Here is an 8,943-nt window from a genome sequence, read left to right as displayed (position 1 = left end):
GCAATCCTTGCATGTTTGCTTTGCTAAGAGCGAGAACACCTGGGAGTCTTCACGGAGGCTATGTGCTGAAAGCACACCAAAAATAGGGCTGCAAAGGAACCCATGATAAATTGTTAGCCTTTGTGAGTCACAGTAGAAACATGAACTGGTGGCACTCAGTGATCTTGCTCACATCTTTAGGGATGAGAAAGTGCAGCAGCAGACCTACATCTGTCATATACCCCATCACTGGTTGCAAACATCTGCAAAATTGCAACAAAATGCACCTCTAATTTACTCAGATCCAGACTGTGAGGAAGGACATATTGTAAAAACAGGGTCAAAAACAACAATGAAAAACACAACGTTTCAAAGACATCCTAGTCTGCTTTCAAGTTCAGTACCAATACTTCTGATCAGACATGGTAGGATGGACATGAAGACACCTCAAACTTTTTATACGGATGCATCTAAGCTCAGGATTGACTTGCCAGCTTCCTAGGTCATTCTCAAGATAGGGATCATATAGCCTTCCAATCTTGTTTCATCACAACTCCGAGATTCCCTCACTTTTCATTATATTGGCTAGAGATAATGAGACTTGCAGTCTAGTCTCATCTGACTTCTACACAAGTCACAATCCTGCTATAGGGTTTGAGACACAATTCTCTCTCCACCTTACATGCATGCATATCTGGAAAAGCCACAAATTGAAACTAGGATCTTTGACATGTAACACTGTGTACTGAACCAATGAGCTAAAGCCCTGCCCCAAATAGTGGTGCATTGGAAACACAAGAAGCATTGTCTGGACACTGTGAAATCTGGTACCATCAATGGAGAAAGTCCATGTTTGCCACTAGAATCTACACCCCAGACTAACTTTTGGTTTCTTGGTGAGCACACTTGTATATTGAATGCATCATCCTTGCATTTGTTACATGATGTTTTTTCTTCGTGTACTCTGTGAATGCACACTAATGGAGAAGGCTGCGCCTGCGCAGGCTCCAACGGATACTCTTCCAAGCTAAAGTTTGAAATTTGGCGGTAACCCCGCCCCTCTTCCCGGAGGGTATAAAGGGCGCCCTCCGCGCCCGCTCTCCAGTTCCTTTTTTTCCGCCGCAAAGCTCACTTCGGACTCTTCGTTCTTATGTCAACCACGCGTTTTAAACGGTGCACTCAGTGTGCCGCTAAGATTCCAGATTCCGAAGGCCACGCTAAGTGCCTTTTCTGCCTTGGCGAAAGCCACGTCGTCGGTACCTGCCGTTTTTGCCTGGCCTTTACAGCTCAGGCCAGAAGAAATAGAGCTGCGAGACTCCGTGCAGCTCTTTACAAAAAAAACTCTTGCTCCTGAGGCTTCCACTTCCACCTCGGCCTCGATGGCGTCCAGGCCTGCTCCGTCGGTATCATCTAAAACCTCGAAAACCTCAAGACCGCGACCGACCAAACCGCCCTGCACGGTGACCACCGCTACGGTATCCACCCGGTCGGGCAAGATGGGCCCTTCATCAACTTCGAGTTCGGTGGCTTCGGCCATTTCCACTCGATCCCGCCTGGCTTCGCCGCCATCTTCTTCCGCCATGAAGATTGCCTTCAAGAGGGCTCAGGAGGAATCCAGACGGGCTCAATCTGACTCGGCAGCTGTGTGCCCGATTCCCCCGATGCCGGGAAAATCGCTGAGGGTCGCGTCGAAACAACCCCCAGCAAAGAAACGAATGATCCAGAGGTCGTCCTCCTCAGCGTCTTCGAAGAAGGATGTCCCCTCCTCTGGGCCTTCCTCTAGGAGATCCTCTCCTATCCAACCAGCACAACGCCTCCGCTCCTCTTCCTCTCCTCATGGTCAGTCCTCGGATGCGGACGCTCAAGCCTCCCCCGACTGGTCGGTCAGGACAGTTATTAAGGCTCCCCAGCTGGCACCATCTCGTCTTCCGGCTCGACAAGAACTCTTTCCCCCGGCTCAAACACCTGAGAGGGGTAGACAGATGACGCGCTTAGCCCGCGCCGCCCAGGCCTCCGCGTCCAAGGGCGTTCCTCCACAGCCGGCTCTCCCTGCTCCTGAGGCAATACCTCATCAGGACTCTGTGCTTGTTTCTCCTCCCCGGTCCCCTCAAGGGCCCGAGGAGGATGACCCCGATATCAAACGGCCCGAGTCGATACTCTCCGCCTCCGTTGTCTCTCTCGGTCTCGACCTCTCCCCGCCTCACGATGCCTACGAGGTCGACCCACCTTCCCCGACGGATAATATTCGGGCTTTCTCCGACCAGATGGTCAGAATGGCAGACGCTCTGGGGATGGAAATTAAACAAACTTCAAAGGCCGTTACCGACCCCGTTTTCAAGAGGGTTCAAGCCCAAGCCCCGCCAGCCACCTTGCTGCCTTTTCTTCCATACCTCCTGGACGTCATCCAGGCATCTTGGAAGACTCCATCTTTGATACCTCCAACCTCTAAGAAAATAGAGGCCTGGTACCGAACCGATGACGAAGCCTTGGAATGGCTCAAGCATCACCCTGACCCAAACTCCATGGTGGTAAAGGCCTCCCAATCGTCGGGTCGACACTCCAACTCCCCTGCCGACAGAGAGGGCAAACGCTTCGATGCGGTAGGCCGCAAGCTGTACTCCGGTGCTCTCCTCCTTTGCCGTATGGCAAACTACGGGGCCTGCATGGGCGCTTATCAACAGATCCTCTGGGAGAAAGCCCAACCCTTCTTCGCCAAGCTTTCTGACGAAGACCGGTCAGTCCTTTCGACCCTCCAACAGGAGGCGGACTCTCTCGCACACCACCAAATTCAAATGGCTAAGCATACCGGTGATACCGCCGGAAAAATGATTGCCCACGCGGTCGCGATCAGACGGCATGCATGGCTTCGGTCCTCAGGACTCTCTTCTTCCTCTCGACAAGTGATCGAAGACCTTCCTTTTGACACCCAGGGCCTTTTCAATTCTGGCACTGATGACAAACTTAAGTCCAATCACGACTTCAAGATTCTCGCAACAAAGTGCGGGACCGATCAACCTCAGGCTCAGCGGACCCGATGGTTCCCGCAACGGTACCGTCGCTACCCTCAGCCTTTTCGTCACCAGCCGTTTCGACGCTCGTCGAGCTCGAGTCACCACAGTCATCAGCAACAACCTCGCCGCCAGCACCAGGTCCCGAAAGGTCGGGGCAAAGGTCCTGCAGCTATGCCACAACCCCAACGACGGGCCTGACGCCCACTCTCTCGGGGATCTTTCTATCTCCACTACTACTGCCACTACCATGCCGTTCCTAGGCCCCGACCAGATCCTTCCTCTCTGTTCTTTTCTCGACCGCCTAGCTCCTTTCTACCGCGAATAGGAGTCTATCACCTCAGATGCCTGGGTTCTTCGCATTGTCAGAGACGGCTATGCCTTGGAATTCGAAACTTTGCCACCCACGGGTCACATCCTCCACACCGACCCTTCACCGGAAATATGCGCCGAGATCGACTCCCTTCTGGCGAAGGGCGCAATCCAGCCTTCTCCTTCCGAGCAGGACACTCGAGGTTTCTTCTCGAGATACTTTACGGTTCCCAAGCGGGGCGGAGGTCTTCGGCCTATCCTCGACCTACGGGCTCTAAACCTCTTCATTCTGCCTTCAAAATTTCGAATGGTTTCAGTGGCCTCCATCCTCCCGATGCTCCGACACGGAGACTACTTCGCCTCTATAGACTTACGCGACGCGTATTTCCACGTCTCGGTGCGTCGATCCCACAGACGCTTCCTTTCCTTCAAGCTCCTGGGACACTCTTACCAGTTCACAGTTCTCCCTTTCGGCCTCGTCACGGCCCCAAGGGTCTTTACAAAGGTGGTTGCCGTGGTGGCAGCGCACCTCAGGAAACAGAGCATTATGGTCTTTCCTTATCTGGACGATTGGATGATTGTCGCGTCCGACCCCTCATCCCTTCAAAACCACGTCTCACAGACTCTTTCTCTCCTGCAATGGCTGGGCCTTCAGTTGAATGTCTCAAAGTCTCAACTCCTCCCAACCACAGAGATCCACTTCATTGGAGCTCTCTTCAACTCCATCACGGAAACCGCCTCCCTACCGAAGGACAGGTTCCTAGCCCTTCAACAGCACCTTTCTCTCCTCCTCCGCAACCGCAGGATCCGAGCCCACGCGGTCCAAGTTCTTCTGGGTCACATGGCCTCCACGGTCATGGTTACCCCTTTCGCCAGATTACGTCTCAGACCTCTCCAAAGATGGTTTATAGACTCTTTCAAACCCCATCGGCATCCGAGCTCAATGTTTCTCACGGTACCGAACCACGTTCGCCTCTCCCTTCGTTGGTGGCAGGACCCAGCAAACGTTTGTGTGGGACTTCCCTTCCATCCCTCCCTACCGTCAGTCACCATCACGACCGACGCCTCCAATTTTGCGTGGGGAGCCCACATGTCGTACCTCACCGTCAGGGACCTTTGGTCCACCCAAGAAAGGTCTCACCACATAAGCTTTCTAGAACTGTTATCAATCTTCAAAGCCCTCCAGGCGTTTGCTCGCTTTCTTCCCCACAAGTCTGTTCTAATCCAAACGGACAACGTAGTAGCCATGTACTACATCAACAAACAAGGGGCTACGGGCTCAAGAAAACTCATGGCTCTCTCGATGGACATTTGGCTATGGTGCATAGCGAGACACATAACTCTGTCGGCAGTTCACCTTCCGGGGGCTCAAAACACTCTAGCAGACTCTCTAAGCAGAATAACGACCTCCCCCCACGAGTGGCGTCTCGATCCCGAGATCCTGAAATCCGTCTTCGACGATTGGGGCTGGCCAGCTCTGGACCTTTTTGCCTCCCCCTCGAACGCTCAACTTCCTTGCTTCGGAGCGAGACTACCTCCAAACTCGACTCCGGGCTGTCTCGGAGACGCGTTTCTCCTCGACTGGACTCTCGAACCCGTCTATCTTTTTCCTCCCTTCCCTCTCATCTCGAGAGTAATAGAGAGACTCTATCTAACACCGACATCGGCCATCCTGATCGCCCCTGCATGGCCGCGCCAGCCGTGGTATCCCACGCTACTCCGGATGTGTGCGGATCCTCCCCGCACTCTCCCAACTCTCCCTCATCTACTATCTTCGCAGAAGGGACAGGTCCTCCATCCCGACGTGCCGTCCCTACACCTGACTGCCTGGAGGATACTTCCTTAAATTCTCTCCACCCAGACCTGCAGGCGATCCTTCGCGCCGCTCACAAACCGGCCACATCGAAGGCCTATGCTTACAAGCTAGCAAAATTCCAAACTTTCCTTCGGGACCGACGCGTCGATCCCGCCTCTACTTCGATCCCGCTGGTCATGGACTTCCTACTTTCCCTTGCGGATCGTCAACTTTCTCTGGCCTCGATAAAATCCTATCTCGCTGCTCTCTCCTGGCATTTCCAACGTCAGGGACAACCCTCTCTCTTTTCTAACAACCTCATTAAGACCTTCCTTCGAGGTTACAACAACTTGCACCCTCCAGTTCAACCTCCGACTCCCGGATGGAGCCTCGAACTCGTCCTTTCTCAACTAGCTTCAGCTCCCTTCGAACCTATGGCCTCTGCAGACCTTCACCTTCTCTCTTGGAAGACTGCCTTCCTTATCGCTATCACCTCTGCGCGCAGGCCTTCGGAACTGGCTGCTCTCCGGGTGGACGAACCCTATCTCCGTTTCCACCACGACAGGGCTGTCCTTCGCCCGGACATCACCTTCCTACCTAAGGTGGTCTCTGCTTTTCACCTGAACCAGGACATAATACTTCCTGCTTTCTTCCCTAATCCTTCTTCTTCTCTAGAACGGAAACTCCATCTCCTCGATGTCAGGAGAGCCCTCCTTTTCTACAAGGACAGGACTAAGGACATACGTAAGTCACCTAGACTGTTTGTGGCTTACGCTACCCATAAACTGGGCGAACCACTTTCTTCCCAAAGACTCTCACACTGGATTGCTCAGACCATCGAGCTCGCTTATCAGCTGGCCAAACGCCAACCCCCCTCTTCGATCCGCCCTAGATCTACGAGGGGCCTTTCCACCTCTACGGCCTTCCTGAGGGGCGTCCCTCTCGACTCCATCTGTCGAGCGGCTATCTGGTCCACTCCATCCACCTTTGTTTCACACTACAGGATGGACTCAAAGAACCTCAAGGACTCGGCCTTTGCCAGGTCCGTCCTTTCCTCCTGCCTTACCTAATGTTGTTGCCTTACTCAAAACCAGTTTTCGGGTTTATCCTTCTTACAGGCTGACCGTTGTCATCCACCCCGTTTGTAATCGATGTGCTCAGGGATTCTTTAACGTAGTGCTTGTGTACTATACTTACCCACTGCACTGAAATGTATTTTTTTGAATACTTCTCCCTCTGTTTTCAGAGAATGAGTTTATGCCTACCTCTGTATTTTCTTACAGACTATTGCTCACTTACAATGTTGTGATTGTGTTCTGGATCCTAACAACTGTGATGACCCATGGGCCTTGTAGTCCTGCTCAGGACATTGTAATTCCTGATGAGGAGGAAAACTTGGGTTTTTTACCTTCCCAGTCAGAACTGGATTCCTCTCAGCCAGATCTTTCCCAGGCAGATCTGGGAACCTTGCACCTGCAAGAAAGTTGTCTCCCAGAAGTATGTCAAACAAGCCCAGAGCCTACTTCTCCCGTGTTCTTGCGCCGGGAGTTTTGTAAACAACAGAGAAGTTTGGAATCAGCTTCGCGCAGGAGTGCGAGAATTGCAGCTAAGAATGTGGCCAATTAAGACTGCTTCTCGTGAGAATCTTTGGGGAGTCTAACATCTGGTCTCAGAGTTTAGCTTTCGTTTCTGATTCCCAGAGAACTGCTTCGGTGGGAAGGTTAGACTCTATATAGGTGTTTTACCCGCGTAGTAACTTCGCGGAGTCAATTCGTCAGCCTACGGAGCGAGTTGTGTCTGGACAGCGCGCTCCGATTCAAGCCTCGCTCCTGCTCAAGCCTTGCCCTGCTTTCCAGCCTTCGCCTTGCTTCCCAGCCTTGTTTACCTACGGACTTTGCCTTGTTGCCCAGGACCAATCCTTGCCTTGTTCCACGGATTTTACCAAGTTATTCCACGGACCTTGTTCTTGTTCCTAGCTACCTTGTTCCACGTTTAAGCCTTGTTTCAAGTATCAAGTTATTTCAAGTTATGGACTAAAGGACCTGGTCTATTCCCCTCACTTTGCCTGGCAAAGTGAGTGTTCGGTTATTGGATTACAACTTTGGACCATAATATTTCATATTGGACATTGCTTTTTTGGACTAATTTTGACCTTTCCTGAAAGGTCAGCTTCTGAACTAACTTTTACATTTGTTTTTATTAATCTTATATAATTCCTTAATAAAGATATTAGATAGAATCTGGCCTCTGCGTATGGTTATTGGTGCTCTGTAGCCTGGGTCGTGACAGTTTGACTCCGCCGCCCTAAGCACCAATTCACCTCGGCCAGAATGTCTACCGGAACCGTGCCCGGTGGGCAGCCACTGAGCTACACCATCAGCAAGGACGAAGTGGATCGCATCCGCGACAGACTCAACGCCCAGGATGGAGAAATAAAGGGTTTGCGGGAGCGCGGAATCCGCCTCCCGGCCATGGCGTTGCCAACCAAGTTTACTGGAGAAGCTTCCAAGGTTCATGTTTTCCGTCGCCAATGTCAAGCTTATCTAGAGGCCCGTGCTGCCGAGTTTCCCCAAGAAGACATCAAAGTGGCGTGGGTTTACAGTCTTCTAGACGGGCCAGCGGCCAACTGGGCGACGGCACTGTTCGACCAAGCCTCTCCACACCTAAGATCAGCGCAACACTTCTTGGACCACCTCAAGGAGACTTGGGGAATCGAGGACAATTTGGAGGCAGCCGGTCACAAACTCCGTCGCCTTTTCCAAGGAGACAGACCTATGTCTCAGTATATAGCCGAGTTCCGAGTGCTGGCCCACAACACCGGCTGGAACGATGTAGCCCTCAGAGGACAATTCCGGGAGGGTCTCAACATTGAAATGCTGGAAGAAATCTCCAAGGTGGATCCTCCCCAGACCCTCGAGGCACTCATTGATCAATGTTTACGGGCTGAAGTCATGATTGCCAACAGGAAACAGTGGGTTCGAGGCCAGAGCGGTAGAGCCGGGGCAAAACCCCCCGCTCCCGCCAGCGTTCAGCCACGTCCAGTGTGGAGACCCCCACCACCAACCCCATACCCCAGAGGAAACGAGGAGGTGCCGATGCAGTTGGGCAACGTGCGTCCCAGACTAGATGCCGCCGAGAAGGCCCGTCGTCAACGCTTAAACCTCTGTTGGTACTGCGGGAACGGGGGCCACTTCGCCAGAGAGTGCCCAGCCAAAGGGAAGCCTGCCGCCCGTCTTGCGGCGGCGTCCTCCACGGAGACGAAGGCGTCTGAGCCGACTGGCACACAGCCGGCGGGGGAAGCCAACGACCGGGCGTAGAGAGGCTCGCCAACCCGGTCGAAAAATCCATTCAAGAGCCGCCTACTGGGGTCCTGTTCCTTCTCGTGGTCACCTTATGGTCAGCAAAAAGGGGACCCGTCATGATCCACGCCATGATAGACTCTGGAGCCACCAACAATTTCATTGATAGAGAGTATGCCGACTCTCTGGGATTACAATACCATGATTTCAAGAATGCCCGTGTGGTGCAAGCCATAGACGGCCGCCCCCTCAAGACGGGCCCCGTAAGTCAGTGGTCGGAACCCACCAGGATGTGGATAAGGGAACATATGGAAGAGATTTCCTTCTTTGTTACCGAGGTTCCCCATTTCCCTGTGATTTTGGGAATTCCATGGCTGACTCTCCACGACCCTAACATCTCCTGGTCCAACAGAGAACTGCAGTTTGCTTCACAGTACTGCCAAAACCATTGCCTTGTAGCCAAGGTCTGCCATGCCACAGACACCGAGCCCATCATCACCCTGCCCAAGAAGTACTCCGAGTATTGGGATGTATTCAATGAAAAAGAAGC

At 52.7% G+C, this 8,943-nt stretch overlaps 1 protein-coding gene across 1 annotated transcript; it reads left to right on the top strand.

The window, feature by feature from the left end:
* The first annotated feature begins 1,420 nt into the window (after positions 1 to 1,420).
* Positions 1,421 to 3,830, top strand: LOC134299202 (uncharacterized). The gene is made up of 2 exons (XM_062981309.1): positions 1,421 to 1,624; positions 2,196 to 3,830. The coding sequence occupies exon 2, from the start codon at positions 2,244 to 2,246 to the stop codon at positions 3,186 to 3,188; it is 945 nt and encodes a 314-aa protein (XP_062837379.1). The 5' UTR covers positions 1,421 to 1,624; positions 2,196 to 2,243; the 3' UTR covers positions 3,189 to 3,830.
* Positions 3,831 to 8,943: the final 5,113 nt, after the last annotated feature.

This window comes from Anolis carolinensis, chromosome 1, assembly GCF_035594765.1.
Source record: "Anolis carolinensis isolate JA03-04 chromosome 1, rAnoCar3.1.pri, whole genome shotgun sequence".
Taxonomy (NCBI): domain Eukaryota; kingdom Metazoa; phylum Chordata; class Lepidosauria; order Squamata; family Dactyloidae; genus Anolis; species Anolis carolinensis.
The sequence above is the reverse complement of the archived record's forward strand: the minus strand, read 5'-3'. Positions and strand labels throughout refer to the sequence as shown.

Excerpts from the sequence above, each read along its gene's own strand:
- LOC134299202 (XM_062981309.1), top strand. The coding sequence starts at position 2,244 with ATGGTCAGAATGGCAGACGCTCTGGGGATGGAAATTAAACAAACTTCA.